Source organism: Staurois parvus, unplaced genomic scaffold (genome assembly GCF_062004578.1).
Source record: "Staurois parvus isolate SC_StPar_1 unplaced genomic scaffold, SC_StPar_1.0 ptg000175l, whole genome shotgun sequence".
Classification (NCBI taxonomy): Eukaryota; Metazoa; Chordata; class Amphibia; order Anura; family Ranidae; genus Staurois; species Staurois parvus.
Window position 1 is genome coordinate 2974779 of NW_028317971.1, and position 17499 is coordinate 2992277.

At 43.7% G+C, this 17499-nt stretch overlaps 1 protein-coding gene across 1 annotated transcript in view; it reads right to left on the reverse strand.

Moving 5' to 3' along the window:
* Window positions 1–17499, reverse strand: part of EXOC4 (exocyst complex component 4) — a 634255-nt gene that overhangs the window by 531736 nt on the left and 85020 nt on the right. The window contains exons 5-6 of the mRNA XM_089676875.1: window positions 15249–15355; window positions 3641–3884 (exon numbers count right to left, since the gene is read on the reverse strand). Of these exons, the coding sequence (XP_089533001.1) occupies window positions 3641–3884; window positions 15249–15355 (351 nt within the window). The remainder of the gene's footprint in view (window positions 1–3640; window positions 3885–15248; window positions 15356–17499) is intronic.

Sequence of the window (17499 nt, forward strand, 5' to 3'; positions counted from 1 at the left end):
ACAAAAACATGGATCTCCAAAGGAAACGCCATAAGGAGGAAGTAGAGAGGGGACAGAGAGAGAAAAAAAAAAAAACACAAAAACCCTCTATCTCCTCCTCACCTCCCCCTTCTAACAGTCTGCCAATCCTCCTTTCCCCCAACACCTATTTCTTCCTCTTCTTCCCACCCAGTAATCACTGTTCTATGCAATTCCAGTCTATCACAGAAGTCTCTCAAATCCTCTGAAAATCTCAAATAAGCTGTAACACCATTCTTCCATCCGATTAAACACACTGGGTTGCCCCATCTATAGTGTACATTCCGTTCTCTCATCTGTTCTAACAAGGGTTTCAAGGATCTCCTTCTCCACAGAGTCTCAGGCGATAAATCCGCAAAAATCTGAATGTTTATTTCTCCATACTTAATTGTTCTTCCTTTATTCCTTCACCAAATCTCTTCCTTTTCCCCATACTTGTACAACTGAGCAACCACATCTCTTGGTTTTTCCTTCTCATTTCCTTGGTGAAACTTTCCTGTTCTATATACTCCATCCAATTTGACTAACTCTGTTTCAGGTCTGTCCATAATGGAGTTTAAAATTTTACAAACTATTTCTTGCAGTTCTCCCCCTTTAAAGATTTCTGGGATTCCTCGTATCCTAAGGTTGCTTCTCCTATCCCTGTTTTCTTGTACTTCCATCTTATACAGCAATTTTTCTGCGTGTTCCTAATAGTAGTAGTCCTTTTTTCTAAATCTGAGATGTTTTGGGTATGATTTTTAACTTTTCCCTCAGTTTCTTCCATTCTCAGTAACAAATGCCCCAGATCCTGCCGTATGCTTGTCATTTCTTGCTTTAAAGGTTTTTCCAGATTTTTAAACATTTCTGCCATTTCTCTTTTATTCTGTACTTGTAAATCGTTTTCAGGATCTTTCCTCTCTATGTTTTTTGTCATTTGTTGGCTGCTACTATTCAGACCCAACGATAATCTAGGGCTATTTTCCAAGCTAGTTTTCATTTCCCCTTTTCACTTCCACCTTGGGACCTTTCTGGAGTCGCATTCCCCGGGGACGTATATTTTTTAATCGTACCCGTCTGGGACCCTTTAAGCCCGCTTCCTTTAGTGCTTTTATTCTTCATATCTTCTGTGTAGGCTATTCTCTTTACCCACCCAGAGGGAGACTTTAGGATATATGTTAGGGTGCCAGTATTGGTCTATTCTTTGTCAATTAACACTTCCTGTCTCTTCTAGAGCCACTTAACCTTTTTTTTTTTTTCCTTCGTCCACACTCTTAAGTCCCCCTGGGAATCCCCGTCTCTCTTTTGCAAGCGGTTTAAATTCACATCCCACAGTCCAAGACACTATACATTTAAGATTTACTGTTATCCTGGGCCATCTTCACTCACACCCTCCTTCATTCGATTCTCTTGTGAGCCGGCCCAAGTCTACAGCTGTCCGCTTTTCTCTCCTGATTGTGTCCCGGGGGGATTCCTTCAGGGTCTCTTGTGGCCCTCTACAGATGGATGTCTGACAGGTTAGGGATTAGACTGGCATCTCTCTCTCCTCTCTGGGCGCTGGCCGGTTTCTCTCTTTCCCAGTGCTTTCCTTTGCGGCTGAACACGTGATCATGCCACGTCGTTCCGTCACCCCGGCAGCCCCGCTGCTGTTTCTCTGCTCGTCGCGTTGGAATAGTCTCCTGGAGCTCGGTGCCCGCTCCCTCTCCTTTCCCTCTCAAAGCGCTGGCATCTCCCGCCAGAGGACCTCCTCACACAGGTAGGGCTCCACACACCGTGCCAGGAAGTTTCTCAGGGTGGCTACTAAGGAGGTTGCCAGAGAGCACTCACATTGTGCTCTCCTGCGCTGCCATGTTTAGGCTCCGCCCCCCTCTCTGTGCATCCTCACAGGTAACTTTAGACCTTCTTTGATCTTCCTGGAGCTGATTATTGGTTCTTGCCATTTTGGCTGTTCTTCTATCCATTCGAATGGTAGTTTTTCGCTTTCTTCCACATCTTTCAGGTTTTGGTTGCCATTTTAAAACATTTGTGATCATTTTAGCTGGGCAGCCTATCATTTTCTGCATTTCCTTATATGTTTTCCCCTCTCCAATCAACTTTTTAATCAAGGTATGCTGTTCTTCTGAACAATGTCTGGAACGACCCATTTTCCTCAGAATTTCAGAGAGAAATGCACTGTAACCAGCATGTACAACATTTGCTGCCTTCCTTCCTTAAATAAGGGCAGTAATTGCTACCTGTTTTTCAAAGAATGAATGACCTCACTAATAGAACTCCACACTGCTATTATTGTGAACATGCACCTTTCAATTAGTGATTCAATTACACAGAATCAGCAGCATGCATGTCATGACTGTTGGGTCTGTTGGATTTCTATTACTCTACTACACCTGCTAGTAAATTATTTGCCATGTAAAAATATCATTTCTACCAAAAACAGTGATTGATCAGGTTAGTGATGTCTGACTGCTATTATTTTGAACACAACTGTATATTTTGATATTGTATAGCTGTGAAAGAACTCCCCCAGGGGTTATCACAATACACTGCAGGGCAGGAGGGGTTAATGCCACCTATGATCATCACTGAACAGGGAACCCATAAAAAAGCATCCCAGAGGATCGCTAAGTGAGTGGACCTAGGTTAAAGCCTGAGAAACAAAAAATGGCATCAGATTTAAAATAGAAAGCAATCCTCTACCACCACCCATACACAATTGAATGTGTCACAGTCAGAGCTCCGCTGGTAAACCGCTATAAGAGGGGAGCAGCACAAATGGGCCCCTTTTTAAAGGATAATAGCCCTTACGTCAGCCATCTTCAATCCTGAGGATACCCTCAGGTAGATAGGCAGGATGTCAGAGAGAAGCCCTATGCAGCAATGTTCGCTTATCCAGCAGGCATACCCCGAAAGGGTCTTAAGGAACTGGGTTTCACCCCACAGGTGGATCTCAGCCCTGAGCCTGCTGAACACCCTTCGGCTAACTCAACACTTTGCACCATGTGCTTAGGTGAGCATCACACACAAGATACAGTGACCAGATTTTTTCTGATGGAATCTGGGTACAGTAGCCACTGTAATGTAGAGATGTAACTAATCCAGATGCTGCAAACATCAGTCCTAGTGGCACTGCAGGAACAGAATAATCTTGATAAAAAAAAGTGTATTATTAAAAAGTAAAAAAGGATTGGCCTTTCTCAAAGCAGAGACAAGATGTCCTTTTTCCTAAGGACACTAGCAAAAAAACCAAAAAAAAACAAAGGCATGCTAGAAGCAGGAGGAATTATACTAGGTTGTGCTTACAATTTTGTTTTGCCAGTATCCAATTCTCCTGAACATGACAGCATAACCCAGGGCTTCAGAATACTATTTTGTCCCCAGTAAAATATGAAATTATGTATAATAAGAAAACACTCTAAAAGATGAGAATACAATAAAATACTACGTGGTCAAGCTCATGTGTTTTTGTAAGTGTTGTGTCGTGTACTGGCATCTTTCATTTAATTGTGTCTAATCCCTTTCTATGTAAGCAAAAAGAGATTTAAATGAGCTATTTAAGCATTGCTAGCATAAAAATGCCAGATGTGCATAAAGTTCATGTGCACAAGCCATACACTTTAAACTATACATCTGCATGTTTTCATACTTTGGTTGATTTTCTTGAGTCACATTTTCCCCTCGTTGATAGCCGTTATCTGCAACTTGAGTAGTAGAGCGTTTTACTATCTGTTTTAGTTCATGCTCCAGGCGTTCTTTTATGGCTTTCACGGTCTCTGGTATCTTTTTCAGCTTCGCCAGACCTTTGATGAGAATTCCCATAAATACAATGCTGTTTTCCTCAGGGTCAGAATCAGGATCTTCTTTAATCTCTTGAAGACTCAGCTCCTTTACTAGGAAAAGGGAGTCAACCAACCAGTTACAACATGTTAAAACGTCTCCACATATCGCTTACATTTTGACAACTAGTGGTATGCAATGCACGTTTCCTAGCTCTGCAGGCCTTGTACAGCTGGCAATCAATATGCTATAGCAAGACTCTCTAACCAATGCTCCTAACTACGACCGGCTTTTCAGCTGAGTGTTAGTGCTTAGAGAATCTGCCATCTAACAGCAGACATGTCCTTTCTGAATACCAAGCATTTGGATACCTATTCAAAAATAGGTTTTACTGAAGTAATATCTCAGAGATATTAGGACAATTAAACAGCTTCTGACTGACTGATAAAAACAATATCAATAATTCTGGTATTACCTCCTCTTCTGGGGTACCACTGCCGATGCTCTCTGCTCCCCATCTACTGCAAGTGTCCCCACAGTAAGTTGACTGCTATGGGGATACTTTTTGCGGGCATGCTCCTGAGCTGGGCAGTGTGTGTCCATAGAAACGTGCAGCAAGGCATGGCCCAGCCCCTGTGCCCTCCTCACAGGATTTGATTGACAGCAGCAAGAGCCAATGGCACCCGCTGCTGCCTCTGTGTCCAGTGAGAGCAGGGAGAGAGGAGCATGCAGACGGGCATAGTGCTGGATCTAGAAAAGATTCAGGTAAGTATTAATGGTGGTGGTGGTGGAAATACAACTACTTGGACATTTTTTACCGTAATGCAGGGAATGCATTAAGGTAAAATATGTCTTAACTTTAGAACCACTTTAAACTTTTAACTAAAAGAATACACATAGTAAAGTACAAAATATATGAAATCTGCTCAACAGTATCTCAAGCCAAATAAGGTTTCCAAAAGTAGAAATTCTCTATAGACGTAATAACGTATGAGCCATATATAATAAAAATAAATGCTGTGCTCTGAAGGAATTAATGCCTTGGGAAGATGCTTGAGAGAAACTTGACACATAAAATGACACTGTGCAGGTCACAATTTCCAGTCATAAAAATTGATTGTAATTTGTAAATTATTGATCAAAATACTATTAAAGCAATATGAATCCCAAAAGCAAACATGTATTATATTGCAGTGTACCAATTCTTACGTTATGACTGCATTGGTATTCTTTTTTTAGACGTTCTTGCCTTTATTTTCACCTTATGATCTGGCCAGAAAGTTTTTTCAGCAGAACAAGATCTCCTGCAAATGTATCAGGAGTGTTAAGACAAGCCATTTAACACTGACAGGGGTGCTTAGGATGATCAGGTTTTATTTATTCATTTAAAATCTTTATCCGAAAAAAAAACTGTTGCAACTGCTTGTGTTACTGCAGTGTGAACTAGAGTTTGACTTCAATGTGTTGCTGCTGTCTGCTGTGCCTCTGTGCTCCTTCATCCAGAGTGGGGGCAAGCTAATACAGGTGGTGTGTTACTGGCCAGTGAAAAAAGAGGAAAAAAGCCATAAAAAGGAAAATGAATGCAGTCACCACATCAAATTGTAAAACTGCAATCTTCTAGATTTTACCTAGACTATCTAGATTTTAACAACTTTTTTTTTTAAAGAGAAGTTCTGGAATAGAAAAAAACGAAAAAACATACTCGCCTAGATGGCTCTAGTACCAATCCCAGCACTGTCAGTTACCAGCTCTCTGTTCTGCCCTTCCAGGGCTCACTGGAGCGACTGGCTCAAAGCTCTCAGCAGCTCACTAAGAGGCTGAGCCAGCTGCCGGTCCAGGTATCTGCGTGGATCACGACTTTAAAAGACAGGGTCTTTCCAAAACTTAGACCGGCTGAGTGAGGTTGGTCACAGGAGTGCAGAACTAACTCCTGTGACCCATAGGAGAAATATAGCCCAATAGCTTAAGCAATACTTCTATTTTAATTCTTTATTTACAGTTTACAGAGAAATTGCAGAAATTTGCAATCCAATTAAAAAAGCAGATGATTGGGGGGGGGGGGGGGGCGCTCGTGAGCAGCACCCATGATGGCCACTCGGTAGACGAGCTCCTCGCCCACCGAGTACATTGGCCGGTTTGACGGCTCTCAGGGGATCAGCCAGCTGCCCACTGACTCTCCCTGGATCTCTGCCTCCCCAGCTGCCCAGAACGGAAAAAAAAAAAAAAAGCGGGGGCTGCCCGCGCCTCCAGCGCTCAGCAGGCCGTGACGGAAATTGCGGCCTACCCGCCGGAGACCACAATTGGATCCCCGACCTTGATTTTGGGCCCGCCACCACTGTCCGCGGGTACACCGGATAACGCGGGTGAGATGGGCACTGAGCCAGAGGCCCCTGCAATCCCCTGCACTGATCGCTTCAAGTTGATACTGCAGACGGAATTGTCCGCCACTACTTCCAAACTGGCGGAACGTCTCTCATGAGAAATTAGGGAGCTGGGAAACCGGACGAACGATCTTAAGGATAAAATGAACACTGTGGCCACGGTCATTAAAAAGCCATGAGCAGGATCTGTGCAACCTTAAAAAAGAATTGGCGGACGTGCTGCTCCAGCTTGAAGATTTTGAGAACCGCTTCTGCCACGGCAACTTACGCTTACGGGATATTCCGAAATCCGTCACAGATCTCACCTCAACTGCAACTGCCCTGTTTCAGGAGCTGATCCCCCACCATTTCCATTGAGCGTTTACAATTTGACCGCATACACCGTGCATTGGGTCCCAAACGGCCGGAGGGGCCTCCAATAGATATTATCATCAAATTCATCTATTACCGCACTAAGGAAACCATTCTCTTGGCGGCCTGGAACCACTCAGACCTCAGTTTCCAGGGGCATCGTTATCAGCTCTTCTCTCCCAGATCACTCTGCAGAAGCGCCGCCAGTTGAAGCCCTTCACCTCGGTCCTGGTAAATCGCAGAATCAAGTACACATGGGGATTTCTGTTCCTTATCACCTTCGACTACCAAGGCCGTAGCCACTCCGTTGCCATGCCGAAGGAAGCCCATCTCTCCTAGAATCCTTGCATCTTATCCCACTGGGAGGTGCTGCACAGAGTCCGGCGCATTCATCTGGATCTCAAAACGGGGCCGCCTCATCTGGGCCGCCTCTGGGAGAAGGCATCTAACTGGAAGAGGGCCGTTCCTCGGACCCCTCTACGATTGAGTCCAACCTGTTCTTCCCCAGGATGAAGTTGTATCCAGGACTTCCTCCATTGTGCTTCACCACTTTTTGACGGGACCATGGGTTTTGCCTCTTAGGCCCCAATACTTATGATGTTATGCAATTTGACCCTGCTGGGCCGGCCCCCTTGGGGTTCTGTCTGTGGATGGGGGGTCCCGCTTGGACTTGCAGTCTGACTTTTTGTCACTGTCGAATGTCATGGGTCTTGGCGGCAGTGGCTGGATTCATCGTGGTGGAACGAGCCAATGACTCCCACAGGCTCTTGGGGGGGTTGGCTTGAGTGGGCCCTTGTTCGGTGCTAGGGTGATGGCCGTGCTGGGGCTCTGGGGTAGAAGACCATCTGGGCTGTGGTCTTGGGTTCCATAGCGGTCTGTAGTCATCTCCCTGGAGGCGGCTGGGCCCTCTAGCTTGGATACGCTTCCAGGAGGGGGTTTCCATCGGTGTGACCTACTTCCTGGGGACTCAAATATTTACTAATGCGGGTATCTGGTTATGTTATGTTTGTTGCCTCCTTGCCCCCTGGGGGCCTATGTTTTTGATGTTTTCATTTGCAGCCATGTATTCGGTGGTAAAGCCATCCCCAACTGGTAACCTTTGAGTGTAGGATGCATTTCACCATAGGTGTGATATGGCTATGCCATTGTATACAGTCAGGTCCATAAATATTGGGACATTGACACAATTCTAAAATTTTTGGCTCTATACACCACCACAATGGATTTGAAATGAAACGAACAAGATGTGCTTTAACTGCAGACTGTCAGCTTTAATTTGAGGGTATTTACATCCAAATCAGGTGAACAGTGTAGGAATTACAACAGTTTACATATGTGCCTCCCACTTCTTAAGGCACCAAAAGTAATGGGAAAATTGGCTTCTCAGCTGTTCCATGGCCAGGTGTGTGTTATTCCCTCATTATCCAAATTACAATGAGCAGATAAAAGGTCCAGAGTTCATTTCAAGTGTGCTATTTGCATTTGGAATCTGTTGCTGTCAACTCTCAAGATGAGATCCAAAGAGCTGTCACTATCAGTGAAGCAAGCCATCATTAGGCTGAAAAAATAAAACAAACCCATCAGAGAGATAGCAAAAACATTAGGCGTGGCCAAAACAACTGTTTGGAACATTCTTAAAAAGAAGGAACACACCGCTGAGCTCAGCAACACCAAAAGACCCGGAAGACCACGGAAAACAACTGTGGTGGATGACTGAAGTATTCTTTCCCTGGTGAAGAAAACACCCTTCACAACAGTTGGCCAGATCAAGAACACTCTCCAGAAGGTAGGTGTATGTGTGTCAAAGTCAACAATCAAGAAAAGACTTCACCAGAGTGAATACAGAGGGTTCACCACAAGATGTAAACAATTGGTGAGCCTCAAAAACAGGAAGGCCAGATTAGAGTTTGCCAAACGACATCTAAAAAAGCCTTCACAGTTCTGGAACAACATCCTATGGACAGATGAGACCAAGATCAACTTGTACCAGAGTGATGGGAAGAGAATAAAATGGAGAAGGAAAGGAACTGCTCATGATCCTAAGCATACCACCTCATCAGTGAAGCATGGTGGTGGTAGTGTCATGGCGTGGGCATGTATGGCTGCCAATGGAACTGGTTCTCTTGTATTTATTGATGATGTGACTGCTGACAAAAGCAGCAGGATGAATTCTGAAGTGTTTCGGGCAATATTATCTGCTCATATTCAGCCAAATGCTTCAGAACTCATTGGACGCCGCTTCACAGTGCAGATGGACAATGATCCAAAGCATACTGCAAAAGCAACCAAAGAGTTTTTGAAGGGAAAGAAGTGGAATGTTATGCAATGGCCAAGTCAATCACCTGACCTGAATCAGATTGAGCATGCATTTCACTTGCTGAAGACAAAACTGAAGGCAAAATGCCCCAAGAACAAGCAGGAACTGAAGACAGTTGCAGTAGAGGCATGGCAGAGCATCACCAGGGATGAAACCCAGCATCTGGTGATGTCTATGCGTTCCAGACTTCAGGCTGTAATTGACTGCAAAGGATTTGCAACCAAGTATTAAAAAGTGAAAGTTTGATTTATGTTTATTATTCTGTCCCATTACTTTTGGTCCCCTAAGAAGTGGGAGGCACATATGCAAACTGTTGTTTTTTCCTGTCTTCTTATTTTTTCTGGCTTTTCTGTTCTTGGTTTCTTCAAGGTTGAGGGACGCCATGGACTGACCTTCCTTAGGAGTGGAAACTGTTGGCCAACCTATGCCTTTTCTGCTGAGCGGATTATGCCAATCCCCACCATGGCTTCGCCCCCTTTTAAAGTGCATTCACAAAATATCCAAGGCTTTAATTCACCTCAGAAGCGGTCTAAAGTTTTTCATCACCTCAAATCGCAAAAAATTCACGTGGTATGCTTGCAGGAAATTTCTACACAGCCTCGGCTCCTGAAAAATGACAGGGTGTTCTGATAGCCTTCAAATGCAATCTCCCATTTACCTGTGCTCGGAATATAGTGGACCCCACGGGTAGGTACTTGCTCCTGCAGGGCACCCTCTGGGATCAGGAGGCTACCTTTGTTTCTATTTACGCTCCTAATCGCTTTCAGCACATATTCTTCTCGCATCTTTGTACCATCATTTCCCGACACTCCAAGGGCATTCTTCTTCTTTTGGGGGATTCCAATGTAACCTTAGATTCTGCTCTAGATAGGCACTATACTCGGGGGGCGGCCCCTTCTCATGACTTAGTGCAGGAGGAATGCATGCGCTCTCTCTCCTGCAGTCTGCGCGGCTGGCAGGTGTTTGGAGGGAACTTCACCCGACTGAGTGCCACTTCACGTTCTACTCAAATCCTCATAACAGTTTTTGCAGAATCGACCACGTATTTATGCATGTCCAACAGCTCCCTCTAGTCAGATGGATATCTATCCCTTCCTCACCCTGGTCAGACCATGACCCCTGGTTCTACTTCTTACACTTTCGGGGTTGACACAGCGCCCTTTTCACTGGTGCATTAACAAGGCCTTATTGACCACTCAGCCCACTTGCCAGCAAATTGAATCTTCCATATGAACGTACTTTACGGAGAACTCGGGATCGTTTTTTTTGGTAGTGCCCCTGTGGGAGGTGCATAAAGCTACAGTGCAGGGTCACTTCATCCAGCTGCCTGCGGCTCGGCAGCGGGAGCGTCGTCTTTCAGACCTCCACTCTTTACTAGCCTCTGAGGATGCTCGTTGGAAGTTGCACCCATCCGCTGCCCATAAAAGACGTCCTGGCGGCAGAATTGGACTTACTTGATTCTTCGGAGGCTGAAAGGGTCCTGCGGTGGACCAAACAAATCTAGCCGATGCTGGCTGGGAAACTCAATTCCGTGGGGAAACCCCATATACCAGTCCGGTTGCAGCTCCCTGCGGGGGGCTACATCTCCAATCGCCAGCAGATCATGTCACGTTTCGCAAACTTACTTTCACATTTATACGCCAAACCAGATCCCTTTCCTGTAGCTCAGGCGGAAACGTTCTTTAAAGATCTATGACTCCCTGGATTGTTCAAAGTTGCGCGGGTGGCCCTTAATGCAGGTGTAACTGTATCAGAAGTGCTTCAAGCTATCAAATCTTTATGGTTCACCGCTGCCCCGAGTTCTGACGGCTTTTTAGGTCTCTATTACAAGAAATTTGCAGCCCTGTTTTTGGCTGGTTATTTTAATGAATTGCGACAGGGTTCTTTGCCTTCTCCAGTCACACTTAGAGCTCATATCGCAATGATTCCTAAGATAACAGAAGACGTCCAGGAACCGCAAGCCTTTCGGCCCATTTTCTTCTTAATGAGGATCTGAAGATACTGGGCAAGATTCTCAGTCTTTGTATCAATAAATATTTGCGGAGTCTGGTCCACAGGCACCAAGTGGGATTCGTCCCTGGGAGGCAGGCAGGTGATAATGTTCGTAAAGTTGTTCACCTTATACATCTTCTACAACAGCGCAAAATTCCGGGATTTCTATTGTCATTAGGTATATACAAGGCTTTTGATTCCCGATCCTGGGAATATCTGCGGTTTGTGCTGTCCTGTTGGGGCTTTGGGGATTCTATCCTTTCTTGGATCCAGACCTTGTATTCTTTCCCCTCGGCTTCGGTTAAGTGTGCAGGGTATTTCTCAGATCCCTTTCCCATTTGGCGAGGGACGAGACAGAGATGCCCCTTGTCTCCGGCGCTCTTTGTCGTGGCGCTTGAGCCACTGGCTTTGGTGCTCCGGGCGGACTGTAATATGTTGGTGTCTCTTATGCGGGACTGGAATTTAAGTTGAACCTTTTTGCGGACGATGCCTTCGACTCTCACTAATCCTTTGACGACGCTCCCAAACTCACAACGGGTCCTTGCGCATTTTTTGTTGATTTCGGGTCTCCGTATTAATTTCGATAAGACTGTCACTCTCTTTGGCCTCAGATTTGGTTTCACACCTGCAATCCCAATTCCCTTACAAGTGGGCTTCCTCTTCCCTGGAATACTTGGGCATGGCTCTTTGTTTACTGAAAATTATTATCCATTGCTTCGCTCTGTGTCCTCCCTTATGCAGTCTTGGCAATCCCTGCACCTGTCCTGGATAGGATGGGTTAATTCAGTGAAAACGACTATCCTGCCTAAATTGTTGTATTATTTTCGCACCCTCCCAGTGCGGGTTTCTCCTCATTTTCTCCGGGTACTTCAGGCGAAGAATATGTGATTTATCTGGGCTGACAGACACCCCAGAGTCTCCAGAAACACGCTTTTCACCCATAGACTGCAGGGAGGTCTCAGGGTGCCTATTGTAGCTAAGTATTACCAGGCAAGCTAGACTGCCCCCCGTCTATGTTGCAAGCTTCCTCTGATATCCCTCTTTGGGTCCCTTTGGAACAACCTAACTTTGCCCCCATTGCAACATCAACACTTTTATGACTTTTCCCAGCCTAAAGCCTGAGGACATTGAGTCCCATTTTGCTCCATGGCCTATGAGTGTGGGATTCGGTACGCTTCTCTAGTGGCTTGATGTTGCCCTTTCTACCCTTGCTCCCAATTATCAATAATCATCTTTCAGCAGGGTTTAGATCAGCCAGGAGCCTTCTCTTGGCAGCTGGCCAATGGTTTTTCGCAGGTGCGACACTTTTTGACCTCTCGATCCTTTCCCACCGGGAACTCTCTTCGGGAATCATGGGATATCCCTCAGGCAGAATTTCTCCGTTACCTTCAATTGCGGCACTGGTTGACCTCACTGCGTGGCACTTCCGCCCTTCCATATCAGAAATCAGCCTTTGAACAGCTTTTCCAACAGCGTCCAGGTGCCCGGGTCTTGTTTCCCTACTCTAAGCATCCTTGAATAGGTGCTCAATGAGAACTTCTCTATCATATGTTGTCCAGTGGGGGCGTGACTTGGGGACGGTCGTGGATATGGAGGACTGGAATAAGGCCTGGTCGTTTGTAGCCAAATGTTCATTTAATATAGCCATGCTGGAGGTGGTATACAAAGTACTGTTTTGTTGGTACTGGGTGCCCGCTCGTATAGCCCAGACAAAGCCTGCCTATAGTGATCACTGCTTTCGGGGTTGCGGCCATCGTGGAGATGTGCTGCATATATGGTGGTCATGCCTGAGACTGATTCCTTTTTGGTCTTGTGTCTTTGGTCTTCTTTACACCTTGTTCCATTTCTCCATACGCCATGCTTTGCTTCATTGTCCCATATCGGGCCTGTTGACTCATCAGCAGAAGTTGGCTTCATATTTGTTTCTGTCGGCCACTAGAACAATTGCCCAAGCATGGAAGAGCCCGTCTGTCCCTCTTCAAGGGTTCAGGACCGTATGACCCCAGATGCTTAATGAACAGTTGTCGAGTATCCGTAATGACTCCCAACGAAAATTTTTGAAAATATGGGATGCTGTATGGTATTGGCTTTCCCAGATCCCTGCTTCAAGTCTTGTTTTCTTCTTCCTTGTTTACTTTTTTTTCCTCTTTCTTTGTTGTTTGATTATGTAAGGCGATAGATACTTGCCTTTGGCTGGACAATATCACTGTTTCTGTATTTTATGTGCTATTGATAGCCTCTATGTGGGCACGCCTCTTGGATTGTTGGAGTTACAGTACTGATCTCTTTATTTTTTATGTACCATTGATAGCCCCTACGTGGGCATGTCTTTTGCTCTAGTCTTTCTTGTTAAATTGTTTACAAAAGTTAATAAAAACCATTGAAATACAAAACAGCAGATGATGACTACCATGAGTCATTTGACCCACCTGTGAATAGCCCAGATGGCCTGTTGTAGCCACCCATAACAATAACAGTACATACAGTATATATCCTTTATTATGAAAGCACCAACATTATTCAAGGGTTCATACGGTTACATTTATCTCCTTATATTCTTTCACCCTCAGCAAAAATAAAAATTACTGAGTGCATTTTCTGCATGCCAACCTGAAACAAAGGGAGAGAAGAAGATTACATGAGATTGCTTCCATATACATAAACATCAATGGAAGAAAAGGAGGAGGAGAGAAGAGTAAAACACAATTTTCCTCTAAAACAGAGGAAGGGTGAGAGTAGAAAAGAAGGGGTCAAGATGAGGCAAGGAGTGAGCGGACACGTGCATGACACCAAATGGGTCATATGTCACTATAACAGAGTCTAGGAATTCTCCAAGTTGGTCAGACTTTGGCAGAAGTTTTCTACTGCTTCTAGGTCTGGGAGTTCAGTAACTTGCAGTGTTCTGGTTAACAAGTAAATTTAGTCCAACAGAACCATGTCTTAAAGTAATTATCTTCCCTGTGATTTGCCAAGGCCATAATGTCCACCATCAGTTTGATTTTTTTTAACTTTAGATAGGCCAATAGGAGACACCACACGCTGTTTCCAGTAAATAGGAATGCATGCTTTATCTGTGTTCAGCAAGGATATCAGTAAAAAGTTTATACCATTTCAATTATTTTGGTTTCAAATGAAGGTGGAAGGCAGCAGCACTGCCTGACATCTGTACATCTGTTAACTTGAGTATCCATTGCTTCACTTGGGACTAGAGGTCTTTGATGTCACTGCAAGATGAGAAAATATGTAAGAGGGAGCATTACTTTTCCCACCATCTCCAGCACAAAGAAGAGCTTTAAGGGGATAGTTTGTGAAAAGGTTTGGGAACTCAAAATCACCTAGAAAAAATTGTATATGCGGTCTCCCGGATTTATCAGGGAATTGAAGCCCTGTCATGTCCTGTCTACAATCTTGTCTCGTTGTTGAGCTGTAAAGGTGGTGTTCAAACCTTGTTCCCATTTTACCAGGCATTTTAGTGCGGTTCAGGTGCGTCAGTATGCAGTAGGTATGTGAAAGGTTATGCGGAATTGACCCAGGGGACAAGCAAAGTTTTTCAAACTCCATAGACATACTTTTACCCCAACTGTGTGAAAAAAATGGCAGCGGGAGTTAGAATATGGTTTGGATTTTCTATAATGGATTTAACGGTCGTCCTATGTGGAAGTGGTGCAGTCAAAACTTTCCTGCACAGAGGGTACAGTGAAATAATCCCTCATTTGGAATCAGAGACTGGTTCTCTTAAGGGCTATAGACTAATAAAAGATTTCCATATTCATTTAACTGTAATGTAAGTATATGTCCATTGCTTTCTCTTTTGTGTGTAGTAAAAGTCCAAATGCCAAAACATCATCCAGCAATGTTTCATTTTCAACAGAAAAAAACCTTAACACATGGAACAAGCTCTCACAGCTACATGTTGCATATCTATACCTAACTATACTCTAAGGCCTCGTACACACAATAAGAATATTGGACAAGAAATACTACTTAATAGGGATCTTTCAATAATCTGATTGTTAGTTCACAGCTTTCGAGAGCTGATCATAACAGTTCATGTGAAAATATCCGAAGGGATAAGCACAAAAATTTTTCTCGCGAGATAACAGAACAAACGATTTTCGTTTAATCAATTCAGTATTCGTCCGTACAAAAATTGAGTGATTACGACTGTACATGCTCAGAATTTAAAGAATAGAATACAATTCCGAAGTTGTATTCTGTTTTACAAGAATTTTCGTAACTTTAGTAACTTATATTTGCACGAGACTAGCATGTAAAAAAAAAAAAAATTAATTCATGTGTACTAGGCTTAAGACTCCATAAATGTAATGGACACTGAATGTTTGTAACTAAGATTTGCTGGCCATTATGGATGACCATGACATATGATAAATAAGTAGCCCCTCATGCTATCCATTTTTGCCAACTTAAATACATACCAGATGAGCAGCCAGGAGTCCCAAACTGAGAGTTATCTAGAAATCTGGGTGGAGTAGACAAGTTTGTGACATCAAGAAGAGGAACTGGAGAATCTTTTGCAGTGGAGCTGCAAGAAACAAAAGCAGAACATGTAATCGTTACAAATTGCATTTTTTTCTTTATTGAATGGGAACAGTTAGCTTGAAAATCGAAAAAGCATACAAGGAGAACATTCCACTTGCTCAAGACATCAGATTTTTAAAAGGTATTTAAAGCAGAACTTTACCCATAATAACTTGATAAAATAACAATGTGCTTTAGCAAGGAACATGCATTCCACATTTTGCTGAAGCCCAGAGCCCCTGAACAGCAGTCTTAACTTTCTGCCTAAATTTCCACATTAAATTTCTCTAAATTATCCTGGTGATCTAGAAAAAACATTTTCTACTTGATATGATGCAGGGCAGGTATTTCCTAAGACATCCACTGTAGGCCCCTCAATTGTTTTGCAACATACAGTACTCAGAAGCTTCTCAAAGCCACCGGTAAGATTCAAACCTGCCTCTGCAATTTTAATATAACCAGAAATAGATCAAGCAAACAGAAAGATGTTAACTGCACAATGCTTTAGGAAATCCCCCCAATGAACATATCAGGTGCTATCTAGAGCAGCCTTTTTCAACCAGGGCTCCTAGACATCTTGGGGTCCCTGGACAAAATGCTTAACAATTGTCCCAAATAGCCTAAAATTTTATACAAGCCAGTGGGTGGATCAAGCAAGCTTTGTTGTTACACAAAGCCACAGGTTTTTACTGTGCAAAATTACAACCCTAGGCACGGTGCAGGCCAGCTGCCAGCAGTCTAACAATCAGTGACATCAATGATTATAGGGAGGGCATTGGGCATATGCAGAGCATCCCTGCTTGACACCCTGTCCTCTCTCTCAGCACTGGGGTCACATTAGTAGGGTCAGGGAGAGAAAATGAGGAAGAAGTCCTGGATTACTAGTCAGTATCGGTGAGTAAAAGCTTATCTGCTTTGAAAGAATAAATCTCTTCTAACACTGGGTGCCTTACATGTATGGATGCTACTGCAATATGTAAAACTATTAGGTAGATTTTCTACATTTTAGAATTGGGTGTCTCCAGATTGTGCATCATTTTAAAAGATGCCTTGGCTGGAAAAAGTTTGAGAAACAATGGTCTAGAGTCCGGCTTCAGGTGATTACATTGCTAACTTTATTCACCTTTGTATCCCTGATAAATTGCACAGTCTACCTTTTATACTGGCACCATTGTCTCGTCATTTCTTTCAGTAAGGTGGACACTGCAGCAGCTCTGCATAATACCCTATTGTCAATATACAATAGAAAACATTTTGTTATATCTGCTTATCCAGCAGTAAATCTTAAAGTGGTAGTAAAGTTTGCTTTTTTACTTGTACTTACAGGTAAGGCTTACCTGTAGACACTGTAAATATCTTCTAAACATGCACCATGTATTTTTAGTGTATTAGCACCATTCAAGACTATGGAGCCCACGAACCCGGAAGAAGGACCGGATGAAGATGGAAGCCCTGTCAGTGGTGATAGCGTGCCGCTGGAGGACTTCATTTTAACGTAAATTTCACATAATGTGCTAGTATGCATAATTATGACATTGCCTTGCAGGGGACATTTTTTTCTTTAATTGTCAGGTTTACTACCACTTTAAGAGCTGATAACTTCCTGTGCTCTCTTCCTCTGCAGACAGTTATCAGTTAGCATTGTTCCCAGCTATCTCTATTAACAACAAAACACCCCCCCCCCCTATTGCAGGCTATAGACGGGTCGTTTATCAGCGGAAATTTTGTCTGCACGAAAAATCGGACGATATTCATGCCGTTAAAAAAAAAAAAAAAAAAAAAAAAAAAAAAACAATATTCAGCCACCAAATCCAAGGAAAGGTAAAAAGCAATTAAACCAATTTTTGTTTCTGGGTTTAGAGAATGATCTTAATATCCCTTAAAACTGCACAATCTACCTTTCATAGCAGCATCTGAAGCTTTGTCTCATCATTTCTTTCAGCGAGGTGACAACGTTGCAGTCTCGTTCTGCATAACACCCTGCTGTCAGACCAATAATAGTACAGAGTCACATACTTTGTGTAGAGGTTAGTCCCAAGCTTGTCACTTGTCTTTAGACTATGCCAAGCCCCGCCTAATCCTGTTCAACACTGCATTATCCTACCCAGATCCAACCACTACACCTAACAAGTATGGGACTAACCTGTA